At 42.2% G+C, this 26,053-nt stretch overlaps 1 protein-coding gene across 1 annotated transcript in view; it reads right to left on the bottom strand.

Moving 5' to 3' along the window:
• Positions 1–14,038: 14,038 nt before the first annotated feature.
• The window catches only part of DCP1B (decapping mRNA 1B), a 56,387-nt gene continuing 44,372 nt past the window's right edge, over positions 14,039–26,053 (bottom strand). The window contains exons 6-9 of the mRNA XM_016126162.2: positions 21,539–21,667; positions 19,104–19,964; positions 16,554–16,799; positions 14,039–14,233 (exon numbers count right to left, since the gene is read on the bottom strand). Coding sequence (XP_015981648.2) covers positions 14,153–14,233; positions 16,554–16,799; positions 19,104–19,964; positions 21,539–21,667 — 1,317 coding nt within the window. The 3' untranslated portion in view covers positions 14,039–14,152. The remainder of the gene's footprint in view (positions 14,234–16,553; positions 16,800–19,103; positions 19,965–21,538; positions 21,668–26,053) is intronic.

Here is a 26,053-nt window from a genome sequence, read left to right as displayed (position 1 = left end):
CCGCGCCCCCTTGTGGCTAACACCCAGGGTCAGCATTATCCTGGGCAAAGCAGTGAGAAGACCTGGCTCCTGCCACGTCTTGAAGCAATGTATAAGGAAAATACCACCTTAACAACCACGCCGATGTGCAATTCAAATGAAACTCATTGACCTCGGGAACTTCTCATCTACTTCATCTCCAGGGGGAAAATGCACGAGGAATACAAAGCTTTGTCAATTTACTCCGGAAAAGAGACTGAATTAACTATCAATCAGCACTTTGTGGAGAGTACCTTGTGCTCATCAGTGGACTCTCATTCCATTGGTCAGCCAACCTACAGGGGGCGGTCCCCCATCTTGAAGTGATGGGGCTGTTGTTCCAATTCACCTTGCCCTTGGTTATACCGCAGTGGATTGGGGGCGGGGTTCCTGTCTCTACCTCAGAGACAAAAAGTCGCAGAAGGTCAAGTGGCAAATGACAGTTGGAGTGGCTCTCATTTTTTTTGGACTCTCAATTTCCTTAATAGAATGAAGGGAAATGATATCTCCGGGTGTCAGGAGGTGGTACGCATTTTAGTCCCTTGAGCTGCCTGGCACATGGGAAGCACTCACTAAAGGCTATGGTCATCATGGCTCTCCTTATATTGTCATCATCCTCACGCCCATGGCCGCAGCCTGTGGATCAGTCACCCATGATGCAGGCAGGCAGCCTCACTGGCAAGACCGCCTGCAGCAGCAGCCCTAGAGGTGGGGGCTGCGACATCCGTGCGGCCTTCCCTCTGCTTGCGTCAGCAACTATTCTGGAGCAGCAGGATGAGCGGTGGAGGTGAGGAAACAAAAGGCAGTTACTGGTTCTGATGAATTTCCAAAGCATTTTTGGGAAGCACAGCTAGAACTACACTCAGCTAGAGGTTCATCCTTTTAAGCCTAAGCCATGTCCTCATTTCCCTGAGGGAGAGTGGCAGGGAGATGGTGTAGGGGGGAGGGAGGGAGAGAGGTGGGGAGAAGTGGGGGTGAGGTGTGAGGAAGAGGGGAGGCAGAAGGAGGGAACCAGATGGGCATGCTCCTTCTTGGGCCACTGGCCTCTGGGGCCCCTGGGCCTCCATCCTTCTGTTTCACAGCCCCCACTGGTTCCCACAAAGAAGCACACTGCATACACTTTTCTCTACAAACTGCCCCCTGGAACCTTACTCCTTTCTCCCCTTCCCTGATGCCATTCGTTTCTGCTAGTCCCCCAATGCTTCTTCTCTTCCCTTGTTTCTCAGTTACTCTTCATCTCTTGCCAACACTCAGCAAACCTTTGCTGAGCACCTACTGTGTACCTGGCATTATGCAGGGCCCTGAGGAATCAGAGCCCCAAAGGTGGTGGTAATTTCTTGCTCTGGGGGAAGCTCTCCAGCTGCTGAGGAGACAGACACAAAAGTACTGAAGAGGTGAGTGAAGAGACCTAGAGCCAGAGCTCGGCCCGGGGCTTTGCCCTTTCTGCTACATAATTTGCTTTGTGTCTGTGATGGCAGAGTAAGTCTCACTGTAGCCCAGACACATCCTGAATGTCTGGTGATCCATCAAGTCCTAAGAGTAGAAAATTGACTCTGCCTGTCTCTTGTCTTCAGGAAACTATCAAAAAAAGTGTCCGAAAAATGCCGGGAGTATGGAAATGGAATGGATATCAGTTCATGCTTTTGGCTGAATAACAGATAACACCTATTCAATTGACTTAAATAATGACCATTTACTATCTCACATAAGAAGCTTAAACGCTTCCAAGATTGGTTAATGCAGCAGCTCAATAACGTCACCAAAGATCCAAGTTTCTTCATCTTTCTTTCATCCTCAGTATTTTGAATTGTCCTTAAGTTAGCGCCCCTCATGGTCACATTATGGCTGCCATTGTTCCAAGCATTACACTCAGACATGATCTTGATGGAGAAGAGTATCTGCTTTTACCTGTACATCTCTTATCTGTGAGAAAAATTTATGCAGCAGACCTCTTTTTCTTTTTCAACAGCCAGATTGCATCCTATTCCCATGCCTGAAGGAGTCACAGACAAGGGAATGGGACTGCCATGACTAGGTTAAACCAATTATGATTCCCTTCCTGGCTGGTGCTAGGGCCTACCTTCCCAAAAGAATGTGGCCACACAAAGGATACCTGAAAACCTGAGGTCTGATGGAATAGAGGAAGAGAGTGGTGATGGTGGTTGTTTTGTGAGCAGCCAGCATGGTCTAGGGTGCCTGGAATGTGGGAGGTAGATGTCCTCTTCATTGGTTTCAGGAGTATTTGAGTACAGCAAGAGACGCTCCAGGTGTAGACCATGTGCGAGAGGCAGTTAGGCGTTAACGAGTAAAGGAGCAGCAGCTGTGTCCTCTGCTCAGGTCTTTCTTCGGGTGTTTCCTTCTCAGTGAGACCTTCCCTGTGACTCTATCAAAAAGTGCAGGCCTTAATAACCAAAGTGCCCTTTGATAGATGACTGGATAAAGAAGATGTGGTACACATACACAATGGAATATTACTCAGTCATAATAAAAGATGAATTACTGCCGTTTGCAACAACATGAATGGATTCTGAGATTATCATGCTAAGCGAAATAACTCAGAAAAAGTTGAAAACCATATGATTTCACTTATGTGGAATATAAAACCGAAAGCAACAAATAAACATGACAAACAAACAGACTCATGGACACGATGGATTAGTGGTTACCAGAGGGAAGGGAGGAGGGGAAAGGTAGATAGGGGCAAAAGGAGTCAAATATTTGGTGACAGAAGGGAATTCAACTTTGGGTGATGAACACGCAATGCAATATGCACATGGTGTATTATTGAATTGTACACTCAAAACCCATTTGATTTTATTAACTAATGTCACCTTAATAATTTTAATTAAAAAAATATAAGAGGGAAAAACAGAAGGAAAAAAGTGCAGTCTTTCCCATTTGTGACAACATAAATGAAACTTAACGTTATTATGCTAAATGAAATAAGACAAAAAGAGAAAGACAAATACCATGTTATCTCACTTATATGTGAAATCTGAAAAACAAAATACATAAACAAACAAACAGAAACAAACTCATAGATACAGAAAACAAACTGATGGTTGCCAGATGGGAGGGAGGTTGGGAGAATGGGTGAAAAGGTGAAAAAGATTAAGATGTACAAATTGCCAGTTACAAAAATAGTCACAGGAATGTAGATACAGCTTATAGAATATAGTCAGTAACATCATAATAACTATGTATGTTGCCAGGTGGGTAATAGACTATCGTGGTGATCTCATCATAAGGTATATAAATGTTTAATCACTATGTTATACACCTGAAACTAATATAATATTGTATGTCAACTATAATTATAAACTAAATTTAAATAGATATTATTACAATAAAAAATAAGTGCAATCTTAGTTGGTACCTGCTATTCTTCTTCCCTGTTTAATTTTTCTCCTCAGCATTTCCTTCTCTCTCACATTTTACATATTATACCTGTCTCTCTTGCTTATTGTCCATCTTCTCCTTGAGGGTGGAATATTTGTTTGCTTTGTTCATTGCTCTATCCACAGCATGTAGTTCGGTGCCTGACATGTAGTAAGTACTGAATAAATACTTCTTGAGTAGATGAAACCTGGTTGCACAGCAGAATCACCTAGGGAGTCTGTGGGAAACGCAGGCTCCTAGGTCTCATCCCACACCTACTGAATCCAAAACCCCGAATTGTGAGGCTCCAAGTCTCCTTAGGTGAACTTGATGCACTGGCCAGAGTTTGGGAGCCATTACTCCTAGCTGCATAGACACAAGAGAGTTCAGCTTTGAGACAGAGCGTGAAGGAGTGAAGGTCAACACATCCTGGAGTCAGTGAAGAGTGGGGAGACCGAGACTCTATACAACCATTTGCATGGTATTAAGTTAAGGTCAGGTTTCCTAGATTGAGTGCCTTCCCATTCCCAGCATCACCGTCCAGGGTGGTACAGGAGTGAATGCACAGGGAAGGGCCAGGACAATTGGGCCCACCAGACAAAGTGCATGGCACATCATGGAGCATCATGCAGCTGTGAGAAGAGGCAGATTAGATGTGCAGATGGCAATAAGGATGGAAAGTAAAAACAGCACTTAGTAGGAAAAAATGAAATTTATAACATAAGACCACTGACACAACTAAAAAGACATGAAAAATACATACACTTAAAATTTGCAAGGGCTAGACAAAGATTTCTTAAGACACAAAAAGCACCAGTCATAAGAGGAAAAAGTAATAACTCAGACCTCATTAAAATTAACAACATTTGTAATTGTGTCAAAAGACACCATTAAAAGAGTGAAAAGGCCAACAACAGACTGGAAAAAGGGTATTCCGTCTATATCCAATAAATGACTCATTTGAAAATAAGACAGATCAATATGGAAAAACAAATAGCCCAGTTAAACGATGGCATAATCCTTGATCGGGAGCTTTGCAGAAGACCAATATCCACATCCATAGCATATGTGCTCAACACCCTTAGTTATCGGGGAAATGCAGACTAAAACCAGCATGAGACATCACACACCCTCACCAAAGTGGCTAAAAATAAAAGGCTGACAGTATCTTGAGCTGGCAAGGATGGGTATTCATTAGAACTCGTGTGTGTTGCTGGAGGGAGTGTTGGTTAGTTAGGACATGTGGAGTGTCAAAGAGAGGGAAATGCCTCCTACCCTACGACCCACAGTTCTTCTCTTGGGTGTATTCCTGAAAGAAATAAGCTCAGATGTTCACCAAAAGACATGCACGAAAGTGTTCATAGTAGCTTTATTTGTAAGAGTCACACACTTGGAAACACTCAAAGGTCCATCGATAGGTCCAGCGGTTGAATACCACGCAGTGATAAAAATGAGCATAGTGATGAGTGAAAGAAGCCAGATAAAAAAGATTTTAAGGACTATGTGCTACAGAGCTCCTTTTATGTGATATTTCGAGGAATCTGATGGTATCCCTGGGGGTCAGCTTTGACCAAGAAGGGGTGCAGTCGGCACAGCACCACCTCTTTCTAGGCCCATTGCCAAGAGCAGGCCACCCTGGTCTGATCATTGTCAAGAATGGAATCTAAGACAGTGACAAAAGAATGCGAGACGGAGTTCTGACTCTGGCCACTCAGGGTTAAAGCTTCCCAAGTCTGGTGTCCTCACTGGCAATTACACCAGACTAAATCTGTGCTGCGCACTTAGCAATCAGGACACACACACTAAGGCCAGTCTGGAGGAACTCATATGTAGCTATGTTTGGGTCCTCCAGCTAAGAAACCTCAGCCACTGGTCGGTGTGTCTTGGTACCTGAATAGGAACATTTATCAGTGAGCCACTCAGGCCACCAGTGACAGACACTAATCAGAGTAGGTGGGATCCTGATTTGTGGAATTTCAGTAATATAGCTGTTTGGGGTTCAATTGTGCCCTCCTAAAAGTCGTATGTTGAAGTCCTAACCCCTAGTACCATTTTGGAAATAGGGTCTTGGTAGATGTAATTAATTAAGATGAGTTAACACTGGATTAGGGCAGGCTCCTAACCCAATACTATTGGTTCATTAAGGAAAGGGGAAATTTAAAGACAGACATTCACACAGAGTATCTTGTGAAGATTAAGGAAGAAATCAGGATGATGCTTCTACATGCCAAAGAAACCAGATTGCCAACAAATCAACAGAAGATAAGCCAGAGGCAAGGAACAGATTCTTCCTCATGCCATCAGAAGGAACTCTGCCGACACTTTGATCTCTGACTCCTGGACTTCAGACTGTGGGCTAATAAATTTCGGTTGTTTAAGCCACATGGCATGCAGTGCTTTGTTATGGAAGTCCAAAGAACCTGACATTGTGGTCTACCGCAGATACTGAGATACCTGTCTGTTTGGTCCTGGCCTTCCCTTGTGAACTCCTCCCACCTTAATGGGAGAAAAAAAATAAAGGATTATTTCTCCACAGCATGGGAGATGACTTGAGCTGATATGTGTGGAACATTCTATAGTAGATTTTTGGAAGAGGAGATGGGTAGGGTGAGGTTGTATGAGGTGAAGTGACTCTTACTGTGGAACATCCGCTGGGTACCACTGATTGGGGTCAAACTGCCAGGGGCAAGGCTCAAGGATGCATCAGAAATGCAACAGGAATGCAGTTAGCAGAGGTTTGCTGTGAACGAAGTCAGAAGGGTGCTGAAAATGGCCTGGTGTGTGTGCGTGCATGTGTATGTGCGTGTGTGCTTATGCATGCATATATGTGTATGTGTATGTGTGAATACATGCATATAGGTATATACCTTATACATGTATGTGTGTGCTTGTGTGTGTGTGTGTATGTGTGTGTGTGTGTGTGTGTGTGTTCTGAGGAGACTGAGAAGTTAAATTAAAAACAGGAGAGGCACCTAACAGGAAAAAACTGGTCCTTTAAAGAATCCTCCCAAACCCTTCCTTCTCTTCTGGGCTTGCTATGAACCTTCCTTAATTAATGCCTGTAAAATGCTTCAGATGCTGGAAGGAGAAGCAGCAGCTTTATAAATAAACACAGACTTCTAAAGTTTGACTAATGCATGAATCCTTTGGGGGTGGGAGAACTGTGCCGTGTTGGGGGAAGGGGCCACTGAAGGGGCCGCAGCTGCAGTAGAGAAGCAAAGGTTTTGGTCTCATTCCACCTCTATCTCCAAAGCCTTGGGCAGGTCAAAACTCCGATCTGAGTCTGTATCTTCATCAGGAAATGAAAGGGTTAGATTATCATCTCATAAAATCCTTCCCCCTGCTCATTCTTTTATAGTCAGTGCCTTTGGCCAAGGTCACAGAGTGGTCTCAAAAGCTGAGCACAAAAGAGCATTTGAGAGAAGCAGACAGGAGCCATGTGGCTCACCTAGGACCACCTCACCTGTTAATGGAGGACCAGTGCGAGGTTTTCTAAGAGAGGCTTATAAAAGGTATAGAACTTGCAGTGCCTCAGAGGGACTCAATGGCAGAGACAACATGGGACTGCAAAGCCATCCCACTACACTTCAAAGTGTCCCTATCCAGGGCATGGAGGGACCTGTCTTCAGGTGGTAGTGGAGGCAGACAATGTGGTAGTCATCTTATACTCAGGACCAGTGGCCACCTTTGGCAGTGACCTCCCCCGAACTTACATCTTAATCAAAAAGGAAGGACCCAAAAGGAGAAAGGGAGGTGGATGTTGAGCAGGAAGAAACTACACTTTCTTTGAACCTTTCATTTGACTGAGGAAGCTGTGGCTCAGAGCATTTACATGACCTAGCTTTAGTTACACACAACAAATTAATAACAGAGCCATGCCCACAACTCGGCCTCCTGACTTTAGGGGTAGCTGCTTGTCTGCAACCTGATATCTTTTAAGCTTAGTCTAAGGCTGGTGCTAACTGAATGGCTGAACCAGGGGATCTTCAGGGCTGGACGTTTGACAGGATATGCATGCTGACACATACAGTGACCATTCGTCTCTGTTTGCCTAGGATGCTCCAAGTTTATACCCACTGTCTGGTGTAATTATTAATAGTTCATGCTCAGAAGTCTCCTCATTTGGATGATAGATTATGCGGTCACCTACTTATGACAACAGAGTGGCACTGAAGAAGAAAGAGGACCCGAATCTCCAGAATCCTTGGCCATTGGAAATGAAAGGACCTCTGTTCCCTGAGAAACCCCTCCCAAAGGCTCTGCAGGCTTCAGCTGAAGGTGTGCTTTCTTTTGCTGCATTGGGGTGGCTATAATGGAATAAAGGAAGGTGCTCCAGCATCTGAGTTACCGAGAACTCCCCAGCATCTCCCAAATCGGGGCAACCCCACCAGACTAACAGTAGCCGCAAGCCTTCATGCATGAAATGACCATAGGAATAGCTGGTTCTCAGGGCTGCCAAGCCTGGGCCTGCAAAAGCTCCTCACTTGCGAAGTGTGGAGGTGTATTCTTTGTTGTCAAACCCAGCCATTTTATTTTATAAATAGAGAAGCTGACTTCCAGAGAGGGGAAAAAATCATGGAGCAGGTTAGTAGCAAAGTGTGAACGAGGACTGAGGTCTCCTGGGTCTTGCTCTTCCCTCTGCAGGAGGCTGCCTCCATGCGCCCTGGCTGTTGGCATTCACAGAGTGCAGGGTACTCTATTGGCAGCTAGGCCTGTGTAGTGGGGAGAATTAAACCAGTAGGATATCTGCAGGTCCCAACACAAAGTGGCTGCTGCTTCCCTCAAGAGAACCAAGGGAGTGACAGCTAGAGTGGGTGAAGAGGCTCCCACGGCTTGCTGAGGGGTCCACTGGGAAACACGGCAGAGGCAGAGTCCCCTCTGCCCAAGGAGGTAGGGGAGCTTTCATGAGAGCTTTTGCTAAGAGCCGCAGACCACGAGGGGGACGTGGGGCTCTTTGCTGACAGCTGGGGATGCACCAGGGCTGGATGGGCACAGAATGTCAGGTTGGACCCTGGGAGGTTGTCGATTTGGGCCCATGGGAACAACTCTCTAATTCTTGTGACCAACGTTGTCTTGCTGTCATCAGCTTCAGGAGAGAATCTAGGTCTGGGAAGTATGTGATGTGGGTTCCTCTCTCTCCAAGCCTAGGCTAGCCTGCAAACATGGCCGTTATGCCTCCTGCTTCCCATCCAGCGTTCAGCTTGGGTTGGTGGGAAAGAACAGTTCTGCCTCTGAATGCACTGACTAGAAAGGCACAATTAAGAAGAAATGAACTTAATCAGGTTCCTCAGCCACAGAGGACACCTTGTAGGGTTTCAGTGAGGGGCGAATGAAATAATATATGAAGTGCTGAGAATGGTGTCAGGTACATAGGAAGAACTTAACAGGCACTATCTCGTTTAATCTTACCATCACCAATCTAGTCAACCAAGCTAGAAACCTGGGAGTCATCCTTGACTTCTTCTTTACTATGGCAGATAATCAATAACTAAGTCTTAGAGGTTTTACTTCCTAAATATGTAAACCCGTCTTCTCTTTTTTTCATCTCAACTACCATTGCCTTAGATCAGTCCATCATCCTTTTCCACCTGGGCCACTGCCACAGCCTCCCAAAGGCACCTCCATTGACCTCTTCTCTCTCCTGTATTCCCTCCTCTGCTGGCTGCCAGGGATGTGTGAGAAATAAAGATACGACCATGGCCCATCCTGCTTGAATTGTCAGAGTCTCTACTGTCTGCGTAGTCTGGACTGTGTTTTCTCCGGCCACATCCCCTGACACCCTTTATCTCCTCATTTAAGTTCCAGCAACACTGCATGGCTTGTATTCTACCTCCCCCCTCCCCACTCAACCACACATGCGCGGGCACACACACACACACACACACACACCCATTGCTGCTTTTTGCCTTCATAAGCAGGTGTGCCTTGAACACCTGCTTACCCCCAGCTTAGGTGTCCTCTGCCTGAAAGCCTTCCTTCAACCTCCTATATTTGCTTTAACTGAGTCATAATATCCTATGCCTATCAATTATTGCCCTTATCATGTTTTATAACTAGTCTCCCTCCAACCTGGACTGTGAGATCCTTGGGGCTGGGACCAGGTCTGATCCACCTTTGTGTCTTCACATAGAGAGGTCAGTACTTTTGCTGAATAAATATATGCATGTGTGAATGAATGAAATGAACTTGGCATGTGGTAAAGTTTGGAGAAGAGCAGCTCATTTCCAATGGATGGGTAAGATAGATAGATATGCTTTCTGGATCTATGAAACTAAATGAGGCACATTCCTCTGACATCTTTCTCCTCAGGAAAAGCACTGAGGAGGATGAAAAATGTTCAGGAACCCAAAGCTAAGAATAGCTCTTAGCTGATATTACTGAGTTTGGCCTAGGGAAGACAGGCTTTTGACAGGTTATGGACATTCACACACAGGCTGGCATTTTGCTGCAGAACAGAGCCCCTCATCCTATCAGGGTCTGTCGTTTGTAGACTTTCTGTCAAGCCAGTTCCGTAGACCCTGAGCACACTGGGAGAACTACTATGTATATGGAAGGGAACCAAACTTAAGGAACTCATGACCCCCAAGCCCCCACCCCCGGAAAGTGCTATGGGCACAAACTATAGAAACAGCAAATAGAATTCTGGACAGATTTATGACAGAGCCATAAATGGCAACACAGAGAAGCTGAGATACACCGAACCTTTCAGGCTGACAGGAGCAAAGAACCAGCTCCTCCCATGCCACAGCCCATGGGGCTGCTGTCCAACAGAAAATGCCACTGCAAAAAATAGATGACCATTCTCTGACCCAAAGTGACAATTTCTATGTTTGCATGATGACCATAAAGAAAACAATTTCCCCCCCCTTATACTCACTTGTTGAGGAAAGAGACAGGAGGTGGTGAGATTAGAATCCAGATCTCTTTGACTCTGAGTACATGTTCTTTACATGATATCACGTGGGATAAGGAGCTTGTGACAACCTAGATGTTTGGACTACCATCCTGGTCTTTGTTGCTCCTAAATGTGTTCTAGCTGTGCCGGGAAAAGGAGGGGTGGCATTATCTACCTGCCAGGTGGTAGGAAGAGAAAAAACAATCTCTTGGAGGAGCCAGAGCTTCCTTTCAGTGGGTGCTATCTTCCATGGAATTACATGTAGACACAGCTGGATGGGATCTGAAGCTTCCATCATGGGACTAGTCTCCTGGACTGGTGGCTTTGTTGCTGCTTAGCATCACAAAGGGAACCCCTACAACCTCCCTTGAGTGTTTCACACCGGCCAACCTCGGTGGGATGTTTTACTTTAACTTTCACCTGGATACTTAGTACCTTTCATCTTGGTTCTCAGATTTTTAGGGAAGTTCTTAGATTTTGGCTTATCAATAAAATGAAAAGTTTTACTTATCTCTACCTTCCAAAGGAAGTGCCATGAACTCTTTAAGACAAAGATCTCAGTTTAACCCAAAGAGCACTGTTGTTACTGCCCTACATTTCTGGGTAAAGCACCATTTTAATGGAAAGGCAGAGAAGGCAATCCCTGAATGGTCTTCTGAAAAGACACGAAGGCCAGGCATGGTGGTAATTTCAGAGAGACACTTTGTTAGCATCTTCAAGAACTTTCTGGTATGGAACCCAGCTCTACTGATACCAACAACTGGTTTCTTCCAGTGGGTTCAAAAGGTAAGCCCACGGCCAAAACTTCCCAGGCTGAAAGCACACATTGTTTACATCTGGTAAGTTCAGTCTTCCCTCAAACACTGTTAGCCCAACACCTTTCTCATCTCCTGGGGACAGACAGGACTCTGCTTTCTTCCTCTTGAATAAGGAGGGTTCAATCAGAGAAGAAAGTACCTTTCGTAAAGAAATTCCAACTATTGAATTACATTAGCCCTCTTAAGTTCTCTTGTGTGCTAAGGAGAAAACTAATAGTGGATACATATTAAGGCATATATCCTTGAGTGTGTAATACTAAGGATGGGAGGTGTCACATCAAAGACCAGCCCTCCGAACTCCAGGCTTCTATGGGGTTCAACCAGATGTCAGCACACACAGGAAAGGAGAGGAGCTCAGAACTGAACTCTAAAGACGGTCCCGTGCTTCTGGCTGAACATTTGGAAGGGTTGGGGCAGGGTGGAGGTGTGGGGTACAGTGTTAGGGGTAATGTTTTCAGAAGTTATGCTCACCCCTCCCAGCAATAGAGAAGACTTTTTTCTCCATAATGCCTGCTCTATTCAGACATGTGCCTCCTCCTTTCTTTTCAACAAAATCAGCTTGCCTCGCAGGCTTTGGAACGTTGAGCCATCTTTAAGTTTAAATTTATCCTCTGCAGCCAGCAGGTTGTAGCAACACTTCCTCATGTAAAGTTGCCTGGCTGTACAGTCTGGTGGGTCTCACCAACATTTTGCTGAATACTTGATTTTTAGGTGTCATATGCTCACCATCCCCCTTCCTCTGACAATTAGGGGAGTGAGAGAGGCACTTCCAAATACTTGTATATTTAACTCAACCTTGAGTAGATAGATTTTCACCAAATTAAGTTATGAGTAATGCCTTCCAACAGCTAAGAGCCTTGAAAAAGTACACAAATAAAAACTGCGTGTGCATATTATGGTCTTAAAACATCACGGGGGAGGTGGAAAGCAGAGCAGTGTCTGTAACACTCTCCAGGGGCTGGACTGGGCAGTGCAGACAGGCACCATGGCTCTGAGCCAGCTAGCACAGCCCAAACCGTGCAGCCTGAGTTTCTTGGACAAATTAAGGACACAGCAGGAAGGAAGTTAAAGATTTCTAAATGAATTGGGCCTGTCACTTTTAAAGTGTATCAATCCAGTAAAGGATGGCAAATTTGTTATCTTTCAAAAATAGGTAACTGAGGTGTTGACCTAAAAAGGCCCAGGAGAAGCTTGCAGTGTAGGTCTGACCATGCTGGGCTTAGGTTCATTCCTCTATCGTCCCGTGTATATCTTTTCACATTAGGTGCTGCAATTGATATTTCTTTCTATTTTATTTAATGCTGAGGTAAAAAAAAAAAAAAAAAAATTCATGAGATTAGCCATTTGCTACCCCAAATATATTAGAAATATTTAAAAGGGAATTGATTTCTCCCTAGCGAGAGAAGCAACTCTAAACATGTAATTGAGATCAAAGAGATTAAAAAAAAAACAAAAAAAAAAAACAAAAAACGGTTGGCCAGAAGTTAAGCATATCATTGACTTTGTTCCGATTTTAGTATATGTATTACCAAACTGAGCAGTCATCGATTTTGGGATAATAGAGCCACGTGTGTCTCTCTCCTTGACCCATTCTCCTTATAAGAGTATCGAGATATTATGTAAGCAATTATTAACTCCGAGTATTTTGTTAGGACGTCACATGGGTTTTCACTGTTAGATGTTGTAAGAGACATCAAAGAAACAAAAAGAAACCATCTCTTTCTAAGCGTGGGAGGATAACAGCAGATCCCTCAGCCTGAGTATGGCACGAAACAAGGGTCCAGTAAAGTCACTGCCTTTCCGCCCACCTCTTCTCCTCAGAAGAAAAAGCACACTCCTGTGGGAAGTGGGCAGGTGGTGCTCCCAGAAACCCTTTGCTTGACGGTGAGCCTGAAAAAAGGTCTAAAGCTGAAAGCCCTAGTCTCAGCATCAGAAGCTGTGAGGAAACCTACTTTTCCTATGCCTTCTTTTATGGCCTATACAATGAGAATAAAACCTGTCTTCTGCACAGTCATCTAGAGATCTTTTTATGATCCAAGAATAAAAAGGGCTATAGAAATGCAAAGCTTTATTTATTACTGATACTCAGCAGGGACTAATTCCCATGCCCACTCTTTTGGGCCTTAACGACTTGGCAAGGGCTCTTCTACTCCTTCCAAGATTAAGCTCCTCATCTCTAAGAATTTAAAAATCAATCTGGTACATACCTTGAAGAATCCTTATCATTATGCCTTGAACAATCCATTACTTTTCCTCAGAGTCTAAGAAAAGGCTTTAAAATCTTCTGTGACCTTCCTCTCAGCATGTTTTGTTAAAAAATCATAAAATGTTCAGTTGGAGGCATAGGCAGGCATATTCTGCTGGTTGGGTCCAAAAGAAATAGCATGAGCTGGGATAAATGAAGTGTTACTGGAAATCTGGGCCATTGGTGGACTCCTAGAACAACTATCCTCTAGAAACTAGCTATAAATACCTTAGAAATAATTTCCCATCGGAGGTCCGAGGAAAACAAGCCAATTGGACTTTTACAAATGAAAGGTCTACTTTGGTAAAAGAAATGGAACCATTACTTCCGAAGGCTGGGTAAGGGCTAAACGCCTTAGTCTGTGAGGTGACACCGCCACCTAGTGGTCGGCATGCCCCGTGGCACACAGAACTCAGGAACGGGAGCAGCGCACATTCTCCGTGTTCACAGAATAACTGAGATACAAACGAGAAACAAAGTTTCCAAAACAGCCCTCCCTACGGAGAGACTAAATCTTCAAGGAATGGCCCCATACACGTAAAACAATAATGTAAGCTTGGTATTATTTACTGTGTGATCTGAGCAAAGGATTTATCTACCCATTCAATTCATAGTACCAGTTATATTAAAGGATTTGATTTTTTTTTTTTAAGCTTGACTGAAAAAGAGTCTGAAACATTTTGCTTCATATTACACATACTTTTTTAAAAAAGGCAGAAACATTCAGGGTAACACCACTTAACATGAAAGAACCTTGAGCTGGAGGATCTTGAAAATCAATTTTGAAATGCTTTGCTTTCACATAGTCTTTTTCATGGCTGCTTGTGTCATGCTGAAGAGATAAGCCTCATAGATTATATTTAAGAAGTTGTCGTCATTCTGGAAAACAAAATCAAAAGACCCAAGGGGATGTTATTTGTTGGCAGAAACAAAAGGCTTCCTTTGTATTGGAGCTGAACTGGCATTCTGATCCTAAGATGCTCAGCTCTACCTACTTGCTCTAGCAGCTGGCAGTTTTTAATTGCCTATGTGAATGTTAGGCGGGGTTGAAGACAAGGCTGTACAGAGTCCACTGCTGGTTTTCGATGGTTGGTATGTTACATTAGCACAGATGGGCAACCTAGCCACATGGCATATGGAACGAGGTTGTCTCATGAAAAGCCTGGTGAAAATACAGAGGTCCTCAACAGTAGGCTGGGGAGGGAGAAAATGATCTAGGTCAGTGCTTCTCACCATCTGGTCAGAAGAATGTAAGTGGTTCTCAAAGGTCCTCCACTATGTATACTTTGTTTTGGCATTAGATAAGATTTTACTTGTAATATGCTTCATTGGTATCTCATCGAAGCCAGTATAATTCTCCCATTCGTTATGAAAAGCTTTTGGCTTTGCCAAGTGGACAGTAGTTAAACTGGCAGTCTCTGGGCTCTTCTGTCTGGCTAAGGGCTAAGGAATATCACCGGTCTAATTGGTAGTTTTCTGTTTTTAATTCTGGAGACTTTCCCCTCCCACCCAAATCCTTTAAAGCTTTAGCAATCACCCACATTTCACATCTCCCCCTCATCCCCTCTTGGCTTCCCACACACAGAGTTATCATTATTCTCATGCCATGAAGGAGAGCTACTTATCCCTACAAAGTGGCCGCAAAGTCCCTATGCATGAGACTGTGTCCTACCAATAGGCAAAGACTAAAAACAGACTGCTTGAATGACTTCTAACAGCTCATCAGGAAAACATGTCTAAAAGATGGGGAAAAGTGAAATGTATGTAGAGAGTGGAGGGAACATATTTATGTACAGGGGCTGCGCTGGACTTTTGAAGTCTTGGCTCTTGCATGAAGATCTTTGGAACAATGTGATTTAAATGGAATGAGCCAGAAAAAAAGGTGTAACTTTAAAATTCAAATTTAAGGTTTTTTCCCCTTAATTGCTTATAGACGTCCTATCAAAGTCCTCACGAACCTATCATAAATGGCTTATAAAGGAAATATTCGTATCCTGATAGTTGTGAATTAGTAAGGCCCTATCATTTGTTGCCCATCTTTAGCAGATTATTCTGCTTTCACATTCAGATGCTGAATTCTAGGCCCATTCCTTTCATTCTAAAATACGTTGGATTTAAAAAGTGTTTTTACTAATAGAGACCATTTTCTTTTTAAGTAGAATGAGACAACTGCAAAAGTGCTAGCCTGCTTTCTGAAGCTTTAGCAGAGTACCACAAGAATTCTCTTAAAGACTATCAAAAAGATACCTAAATAAGTTACTGAGGTGTATAAAGTCTGTCTAAAGAAAAGCATCCCACTTTTCAAGGCCTAGCATTTACTTTTGGATGTGCTTTGCTAGGTGCACTGTGGAAGGACCGCATAGGCCCGGATTCCGTGCAGCAGTCTGGTTACGACTGCGGCCCTGACTGCGGCCAGTGGGAACGCTCTGGAGCCAGACCGGGGTTGAATCCCAACTCTGCCCTCTCCTAGCTGTGTGACCTCAGACCAGTTACTTAGCCTCAGTTTCCTTGTCTCTAAAATTGAAAAAATAATAGGGTTGTTGTATAAGGATGAAATGAATCAATATATGTAAAGCACTTAAAACAGTGCCTGACACAAAGCTCTACGTAAGCGTTAGCTGTTGTTGTTATTTCATAGAGACAAGTAAGACATGTGGCTGCCAAAGAAGTCTTGCCATTCTATCCTGTTCTAATTAACAGGTTTCAAAATTACTTGTAATGTATGCCCTTCGTAGTCGCAGCCGTTACTTGCTTCCCTACGTGCTTGCTCCTTGTTCATACTCTGCTTGAATTCTCCACTAAGCGCCACCACTTGCTCACGATGGCCCTGACCTCTAATTCCCAAAGGTTCATTCTTAGTTTGGGCGCCCCACAGCTCATAGAATCCTCTCAGTGGCTCAGAGCTGCTTAATTGTACTTCCTTATACTTCCTTAATTATGCCCCCTTTTCTGACGGGTGACAGCTTGGAGGACTTAGTCCTTCAAATGTTCAGCTTGAGACACCCAAAGCCACAGTTCACATTCTGAAAGTCAGCCAGCTAAGACAGAGCCATGTGGTTTAGGGTGACTTGTCATGTCATCCACTTATTCTTGGGGAGTACTAAGTAGGCACTATTTAACTGAGTCTTTATCTCGTAGTGGCAGCTCCCGAGTCAGCAGGATTGGTAAAGGGAAGAAGAGAGAGAATGGTCTTTCCTACCTGAATGAGGAACAGCAGTGCTTCTTGAAGTTGCAGTTTGGTAAGTGGGCTGCTGGTGGGTACATTGGGCTCTGGGCTCTGCAGAGGCAGGAGATTGGTGGAGGTGGCAGCTGGATCCTGGCTTCCCAGGGGCAAGAGCCCACTGTCCCGCTCCTTTGGTGAGGTACAGGTGGGTCGTGTGAACACCATGGGGGACATGAGCAGAGAAGAGGCCACTGTAGCAGGGATACGCTGCGATGAGATAACCTGCTCACGGCAAATAAACACACAGAGGGCAGAAGTAGGTAGCAGTGCACCGAAACAACAGATACAGAGTAAAGCAGCTGCTCACTTGCAAGAATAGATACAGGTGAGTTTAAATCTTAGTTGTTCACAATTTCACTAGATGGGAAAAGCTCTTAGGAGAGCTGACCCCTTGTTGTTGCTAAGCAGGTCTGGCAGTCTGGGTGGTGACTACTGTTCCCATTGCATATAAAGCATAGCCTTTGAGTAATATTTTACTTTTCTGCTTTACTATCATCACTTGGCCACATGCATTTAGGACTACTGACCTCTTCCTCCGGGCTAGTGGTCCACTACTCTGACCTAAAGGTCCTACAGCCTATGTGAGTTGTTGGATGTATGCAAGTTTCCACCCACGATTTCTCCGTGGAACAACCACTTTGAGAGCAGCCCTCCTCACTCACTTCTTATTAAGAGAGGGGCGTGATTCTCGGGTACACATCCCCGCCAACTTCCCCCCCCCCCCCGCCCTGCAGCCTTTCCTAATGGGATTTGCTTGCTTGCAGAAAGCATACACTTTCTGTTTTCCCATGCTAAAGTTGCAAGGGCAGGCCCCCAGGAGCTGGTCATGCCCAGCACTGCCAGTCACTTGCCTGTCTGAGTAAGTCAGTCTACCTTATTTGGCTAACAGACCTAAAACCAAGTTTTCCAGTGGCTTTTCCAGTTATGCAAGTGACATTTTGATCTCTACCTGATTAGTTCCTACAGCTCTCATTCTCTCTCTCATTTGTTTCTAACTTGGGTGAAAAAAAAAAAAAAAAAGATGTCACTTATCAGCCTCCTAATGCCCCAGAAGAACTCAAAGATGGGGCATAAAGGCCAGTGATCTAGAAGCTATGATTTTATAACCATTCCCTTGGTATCTTTTTGGGCAGAAACTAGACTAGAAGAAGGAAGGTTGTTTGTTTTCCTGTTCCTATGTGCTGTTCCGAGGGGAGGGGCTGAGACGGATGTCCTGGAGGACAGCCAGCAACATGAAGAGCACAGTGTGGGCTGACAATGTGTACTTTCCCGCTTGGCTCCACACCTGTGAGCACTGGAAAGAGAAGAGAGCTGTGCACGTCGACATTTATGTTAAACTATCGATCCCAATTTTCCTAGTGTCCAATATAAATCATTAAAGAGAAAAAAATCAGCTATAAAAAAAGAGGACAATTTTACATTGAAACGAGGATGAGGGTGAGTGACAAATATTGTTTCTATAGCAGTAGGTATTCAGATTTGCGATGTTAATAAATAATAAATAAGAGTACTCAGTCTCAGTACCTGACAGTCACAAAATTTATGCTACAAGCTTATAATATTTGTTTTCAAAAAATAAAGGAAAGATTTTTGAGGAACAATTACAAGCTACTTGCCAAAACGTGACAAAACCACCAATGATGATATATGTAGTACATAGGGAGAACTTCCTAATTCCTAAACACACTGCATTATCAATGAATTTGTACCAATTCAAAAGGGGGGGGGTCCAATCTCCAGATGTTACCTAGGCAGTGGAATAGCTTGTGGTTTTCTAGCTGTTCTAAGTTACCGATGAACACAGAGAACCTTATTCCTTAAAGAATAGACTATATCTAAAAATTACAGTATTTTCCCCTCTCTGGCAATTGGTGTGGGTGTGGGTGGAGTAGATGGCATGCCCATCCCTCTCGCGATCTTCTCTGAGCTATACTGGTGACATGAACAAAAACAGGCTGCACCTTTAAGGAGTTAATGGCGTGCGTGACTTCAAGCACCTCCAGGCCGGCGGGCTCTGCAGAGGCCGTGCGTTCGTCTGTGCTGCTTACTACTCTGCACCCACACGCAGCACGATGGCTGCAGGGAGTGAGTACTCAGAAACGTTTACTGAATAAATGAACGACCAACACTTAATTGCAGACTGAAATAACAAGAGGTCAGATGTCTGCTATCCCAGAATGATTTCAAAGCAGACCACAAGTTTGCACAAAGATTAGGGTTTTTCCCCATGTCTATGTTTTCTTATGCAGGTCCATGTCCGTGTCTATGTCTTCAGACCTTAAAACACTGTGAAGATTTAACTCTGTAAATAAAGCATCTCTGAAAGGAGGGAAGCTCCCAGATTGCTAAGCAGAGAAAACATCCTCTTTCCAGGCAGGAAGTTAAGGTGATAAATAGATGTACAGATGTGGTTTTGACACCTGTTTTAAACAGAAATGTTCCTAGAGCACAGAAGCTGATTCTAAAGTTCACTGCATTATAGCCATAACCCTCCCCGCTACTCCCTCAACTCTCATAGATATTTACCCGGAGAAGAGGAGCCTGCTTTTCTGTGCTGGGTGTCTTGTCGATCCAAGATTCCAAGGGTTTTCCTATTCTAGAGCTCTGAGTTACCACGGGAAACTTAGCTGCCAAGGCTGGTCGGTTAGATGCATGCAGCTGCTGCTCCTGCTGCACGACCTGAAGCTTCTTCAGTAGCTCTTGAGGGGAGATCACCCTAGAACCACTTGTCTGACTGCCAGAGAGAGGGAGCATTTGTCTTGGGCGTGTGGACTGTTCTTTTCCATGAGCCTGATGTCTTAGTGCCTGAGGTGGAAGGGAGCCATTGAAATGTACCAGTTGTGGCTGAGACGCCCCCTTTGCTGGAGCTGCAGGGGTGGCAGCAGTAAGAGTTGTGCTGAAGCTTAGGGCAGCTGAGCTGGCAGTTGCTGGTGTACTAGGGCCGTGCTTCTTCACTGCCCCTGGGGCACTGTGAAGTTTCTCTAACAGGTTCTGCGTTCTGGAAGCACTGTGTACACGATGAGAAGTCTCAGTGGTCTGGAGAGACCCTGGTTGGGCAGGTCCAGTAAAAACTTCCCTAGCAGAATGGGTACCGCCATTTTTGCAGGGCAGATTTTCAGGAAGCTCTGACAATGGGTGGAGGTCTGCACTCCTGATCAGGAGTTTCTGAATGGCTGGACAGAGCTGTTTCTCGATGGGGGGAGAATGTCTTTTGGGTTCCTCATAGGACAGGGAACGCACAACCCCCTGCCTAATTGGAAGCTTCTCTTGCTGCTGCTGGTGCTGGTGGAAGGTCTGTGGAGGCCCCACAGTTTCCTGACATGTAGCTTTGTCCTGCTTTCCAAAGAGTGCCATCAAGGACAAGTGTTGGGGTTCAGGGTCTAAGGTCTGGAAAAAATAAAAATGTCTCAAAATGAGTCTACATACAGTTTGGTTATGCGGGGGCTATGAAACATAACTTATCTAATAGATGATTTCTTCAATTTACAAAGAATCAATTAGAGAGGATGAAAAAAACTTAGTTATAATAAACCACAAATTTGAGACTTTTTACATGAAAACAATTTTCACAGCATTCTCCCCTACCACTCTCAAGATAGCTGTTATATCTTAGTATTTGTTGAATGATGAAATAGGCATATGATCCTTAATGGGCCTGGGTTTCACAGATTGGGGACCACTATAATACAGAATTACCTACATTAAAAGGTAAATAATCTCTTTAATAGGAAGTCTAACCCTGCAAAGTACAAGAAGATACTAAGAATATACAGAAATATGAGGATTTCAGAATTTCTGGTAGCTTTTCACAGAATTATAGAAATTTAGGGAAGGAAAAAAACATAAGTCATTTAATATAACTTGATCTTTCTTTTTGAACTATATACTAGTAGCTTTTAAAAAAAATCATTAAAATACATAAAATCTACCTTGGCCCGGCCAATTATAAAGCTGCTTCCTTCCTGCTCTATATTATCTCTACTTTTCTGTTGCCTTTTCTATTGCTTCGCTAAGAAAATAGGAAGTTCATTCTCAATTTAATATATTCTAGTTTCTCTGTTAAAATAAAAAATTTTCATGGAAAATAAAATAAAGCAAAAAGATAATTAGAAAAGACTTATTTTTTTTTTTAAATTCATTAGCCAGTCCTTATGTCTTTTGGTTGTATGTTCATTTTCAAAATTGATTTAATCAATTCTTTTAAAAAATTTTTAATGAAGAATAACCATAATAAACGGAAATAGCTGCATTATATTTACAATCAATAACGAGACTTGCAGATAAAGCAATTTCATTAATGCTTTACCATTCTAATATATATATATATGGTCACACAAAAACTGCTATTATGTTTATATTTTAGATGCAAATACAATGCCAAATCATCAGGTCTAAAGGAGAATTTCATTCTACTCCTTAGACAGGAATCTCATCCTGAATCCAATGCCTAGCATTCACTGTATCAGAACAGAGGAGGTGCTTGGAAATGTTGATCTGAGTTCTGTTGCGTTGGCCGTCATTCTCTTCAGTGGCCTTGGGAAACCAACTACCAACCTCAGCAGAATACAGGCCTGATGGGTAATATTCTTGTCAGCTTTAACAATGTTATTAGTTTGTTGTTTTTTAAAAAATACATTATCCTCTAAGGAGTTCGAGTCCACAAGAGATAAGCACAGAGTATGGTAAATGCTAAAAGTAAAATGTTAACTCCTTTGAGGAAGAGTAAATTATTAATAATGAAAAAAATCTCTAACTTGAAATTATTTTTCTTTGGATTTACCTGAAAGCATCCTCAAATAGCACTAGGCCCTCCCTGACTGACTAAACTCTGGGAAAAAGTTCTTTAAGAATCCTATAAATGTCTAACCACTGTGCTATATACCTGAAACTAATATAATATTGAATGTCAACTGTAATTGAATAAAGAAGACACCACATATGAAAAGCAGAGAACTGTGTACCTGGCTGGGCCGAGGTATATGCTGTTGCTGGTTTTCACTGGGCTTCACTGGAATTGGTTTGATGAGATTGGGATTGTTGTAGATGGCAGATGAACTGGTTATCTGTTTTGGCTCAGAACAAGTTTTACACTGAAACAAAAAAACAAACACGCACATTTTTAGTGTATAAGAAAGAGCATATCTTCCTGTTCTTTATCTAGCTGGTAGCTTTTTTTGATAGTGTCCTATACAAAGGGAAAATTCCCTTAATCTCTTCTGACTGAGTTATATTTGAGTATAAATCAAACTCAAATTTAATTTTTCTTAGTTGTACAATTCAGTCCCCTAATAGCATTAGCTTGCAAGACCTAGAGGCTCTTAGATACTTGAAAGGCTATCAATATGCTTAAAAAGTAATAGTTTTAAAATATAGAATCTAATGCTTTTCAATAATAACAATGATAAAAACTATTCCTTAAACACCATATCTGAAATACAGTAGGGTTTTATTTACCCATTAGCAGTTGATTTAAAATTGGAGAGTTGTATCATCAAAGTAACAAACTCTTTTTTGGTCTACAAACCAAAAAGTAAAGCTGACTCAATAGCTGATTTAAAAATTACTAACATCATCTTTATTTAATAAATGACTTTTTGTATAAACAGAATAATTCAAATCTGAGTGCTCTGAGCCACTCATTAAAAATTAGAATTTCATAGAGAAAGAAACAAGAGACATGCCTCACCATTTCAAGTACTAAATCATTATCATATATTAATCTAACCAGCTATGCAATTGCTAAAACAGCAGAATTAATGACAAAAAGAGCACAGCAGACATTCTTAAAACATGGTGGAGTGAGAGATGTTCTCGGATCTGTCCTCTTGAAAGAACAATAAGCTGAGCATCTGAAACTCAACAAAAATACCCAAACTGCACACCAGCATGTCTGAGTGTGGGATTTGTGTGTAAGAGTTACCACAGGTCAGAACCCTGGGTGTCGGGAGGTGGACTGGGAGAAATAATGAAGCTGCTATTCACAGCCACTAGAGCTACCTGTAGGAGGTAGGGATGGAAGAAGGAGTGGTGAGTTCCCTCAACAGCCCTGCATAGGAGTGTTGTGAGCTCCACGCGGCCGATGACAGTGCCCAATCGTCAGGCAGAAGGCAGAGAAACAGGGACGACAGAAAAGTGGGGATGGCAGAGAAACAACAGTTGATTTTTACCAGCTGCAGTTGCAAAACTGAGGCTGAGCTGTAGCCTCCAAACCCTAACCCAAAGGGCCCCTCTTTCCATACCCTCCCAGACTGAACACCGCAGAGCCCCGGGGAATCTGAGCAAATGCTACTGAAACTATTGCTAACACTGACAGGGACTGAAACTGAGAGTAGTGAGTGAGCATGATTAAATATCTATCAGAAAATGAAAAGGCATTTTTAAGGCTTTATATAAAGCAGGAATCCAAGATGCTTAGATGCCACCTACTGGAAACCAAAAGAAAAGTGCCTTCTTTGCAGCAGGCTAAATAGAGATCTTTCTGGAAAAAAAGCAGAATACATTTCCATTAATACCCAGGCAGAGAAATAGTCTATTAAACACCATGAATGACTAAGGTGACAAGGCATCTCAGAAAGAAAGAGAAAAATCTCCATAAAATAAGCTTACAGACATAGAAATATGCTACTTAAATGACAGAGAATTCAGGATGGTACTTCTGAAAAAACTCAATGAGATCTGAAATAAATTATGTAAACAATTTCAGGAATTGAAAAAACAACTAGATGAGCAGAATGAGTTCTTTAGCAAGGAGATTGAAACCTTCAAAAAGGACTGAATAGACCTTCTGGAGATAAAGAACACACTGCAAGAGTTGAAAAATGAGATAACAAGCTTGGGAAATAGAGTTGACCAAGTGGAGGAAAGGATCAGTGATATCGAAGACAGAAATCTAGAAATAAATCAGAAGGAAGGAGAAAGAAACTGAAGAATGAAAAATAATGAAAGAGAAGTTCAAGAACTAACTGATATCATTAGGAGAGGAAACATAAGAATAATGGAAATTCTCAAAGGGGAGGAAAAGGAGCAGGGATTAGAAAGCATTTTCAGACAAATAGTTAATGAGAATTTCCTAAATCTAAAGAATGGGCTGGAGCTTGGAATTCAGTAGAACACCCAATTATCTCAACCCAAAAAGGCCTTCACCAAGGCACATTGTATTAAAATTATCAAAAATCAATGACAAAGACGGAATTCTCAGGGAAGCCAGGGAAAAGATGATGATAACCTATAAAGGAAAAACCCATTAGATTATTGTTGGACTTCTCAGCACAAACCGTACAGCCAGAAAGAAGTAGAATCAAATATTCAAATTATTAAATGAAAGGAACTACCAGCCAAGAATAATGTATCCAACTAAGCTCTCCTTTAGATATGAAAGAGAAATAAAGACCTTTCCAGACAATCAAAAACTGAGGGAATTCTCCACTACAAGGCAGGCACTACAGGAAATACTGAAAGGAGTCAGCTCACCTAAAACAAAATGACAAAAAAAAAAAAAAACCCACATAATTAGGAGTAAGGTGACTATCAGGCAAATAGAAGCAGAGGAGAACAACCTTTACTAAGAACAGGGCATTGTAAACTTAAACAATAAGAAAAAATTTGCTATAGCAAGATAGTAATGAACGTTTAGAATACATAGGGACAAATTGAGACAACAATAACTGAAAGGAGGAGGATACAAAGATCCAAATTCGCAAAGGGGAATGAAGATAAGGCACGTGCAGAGGAAAAGGGATGACTGTATATGTATAACTATCCTTTACATATTCATAATGGTAACCACATGCCAAAGATTCAGAACTAAAGTATATAACATATAACAAGAAGGACCAGAGGGAAAACCAACAAAAGCCAACCAAAATAAAGAAAACAGAAACACAAGGACAAGGAAGCATTGGAAACACTGAGCTACCAGAAACCAAAAGATCAAATGGCTCTAAGAAGACCCCATATTTGAATAATCACCCTAAATGTAAATGGACTGAACTCACCAATAAAAAGGCACAGAGTTGCAGATTGGATCAAATCAAAACTCAACCATATGTTGCCTCCAGGAGACACATCTCAGTTCCAAATACAAATATAGATTCAAAGTGAAAGGGTGAAAAATGATATTTCAAGCAAATGACATACATAGAAAAGTGGGAGTAGCAGTACTAATATCAAATGAAATAGACTTCGAAATAGAAAATGTAAAAAAAGATACTGAGGGGCACTTCATAATGATAAATGGAATCATGCACCAAGAAGACATAACACTTACTAACACCTATGGTCCCAATCAGGGAGCCCCGAAATATATAAAGCAATTACTAACAGAACTAACGGGAGAAACAGACCAAAACACTATCATAATAGGGGACCAAAACACTCCACTGTCAGATATGGACAGACAATCCAAACAGAAAATCAATAAAGAAATAACATCTTTAAATTATACATTAGATTAACTGGACATAATTGATATTTACAGAGCCTTTCATTTCAAAACAGCTGTTTATACATACTTCTCTAGTGCACATGGAATATATTCTCAAGGACTGACCACATACTGGGATGCAGAGGTAGCCTCAACAAATATAAGAGGGTTGAAATCATACCAATCATATTCTCTGATCATAATGCTTTGAAACTAGAGATCAACTATAAAAAGAAAGCGGGAATAACCACAAATATATGCAGATTAAACAACATGCTACTGAAGAATAACTGGGTCAGAGAAGAAATAAAAAGAGAGATCAAGAGATACATAGAAATGAATGATAACGATAGTACAACATATCAAAACTTTTGGGACACAGCAAAAGCAGTCGTAAGAGGAAAGTTCATACTGTTACAGGCCTATCTCCAAAAACAAGAACAATCCCAAATAAACAACCTAACACTTTATCTTAAAAAACAGAAAATAAAGAACAAAGGAGCCCTAATGTCAGCAGAAGGAAAGAAATAATCAAAACTAGAGCAGAAATTAATTAAATTGAAAACAAAAAACAATAGAAAAAATAAATGCAACGAAGAGCTAGTTCTTTGAGAAGGTTAATAAAATTGACAAACCCTGGTTAGACTCACTAAAGAAAAAAAAGGAAAAACCCACAAATAAACAAAATCAGGAATGAAAGAGGAAAAATTATGACAGACACTGCAGAAATAAAAAGGATTGTACAAGAATATTATGAAAAAAAGTATATAACACTAAATTTAATTCCAAAGAAGAAATGTACCTAGAAGAAATGGACCAGTACTTAGAAAAATACAACCTTCCTAGACTGAATCAAGAACTGGAAAATCTAAATAGACCGATCAGCAGTATGGAAATTTAAATAATCATCAAAAACCTACCAAAAAGCAAAAATTCCAGGACCAGATGGCTTCGCCAGTGAATTCTACCAACTATGCAAAGAAGATCAAACTCTTCCAAAAAGTTGAAAAACAGGCAATACTTCCCAGCTCATTTTATGAGGCCAATACTACTC

The sequence above is a fragment of the Rousettus aegyptiacus genome, unplaced genomic scaffold (genome assembly GCF_014176215.1).
Source record: "Rousettus aegyptiacus isolate mRouAeg1 unplaced genomic scaffold, mRouAeg1.p scaffold_m13_p_2, whole genome shotgun sequence".
In the NCBI taxonomy this organism is placed as follows: Eukaryota; Metazoa; Chordata; class Mammalia; order Chiroptera; family Pteropodidae; genus Rousettus; species Rousettus aegyptiacus.
The sequence above is the reverse complement of the archived record's forward strand: the minus strand, read 5'-3'. Positions and strand labels throughout refer to the sequence as shown.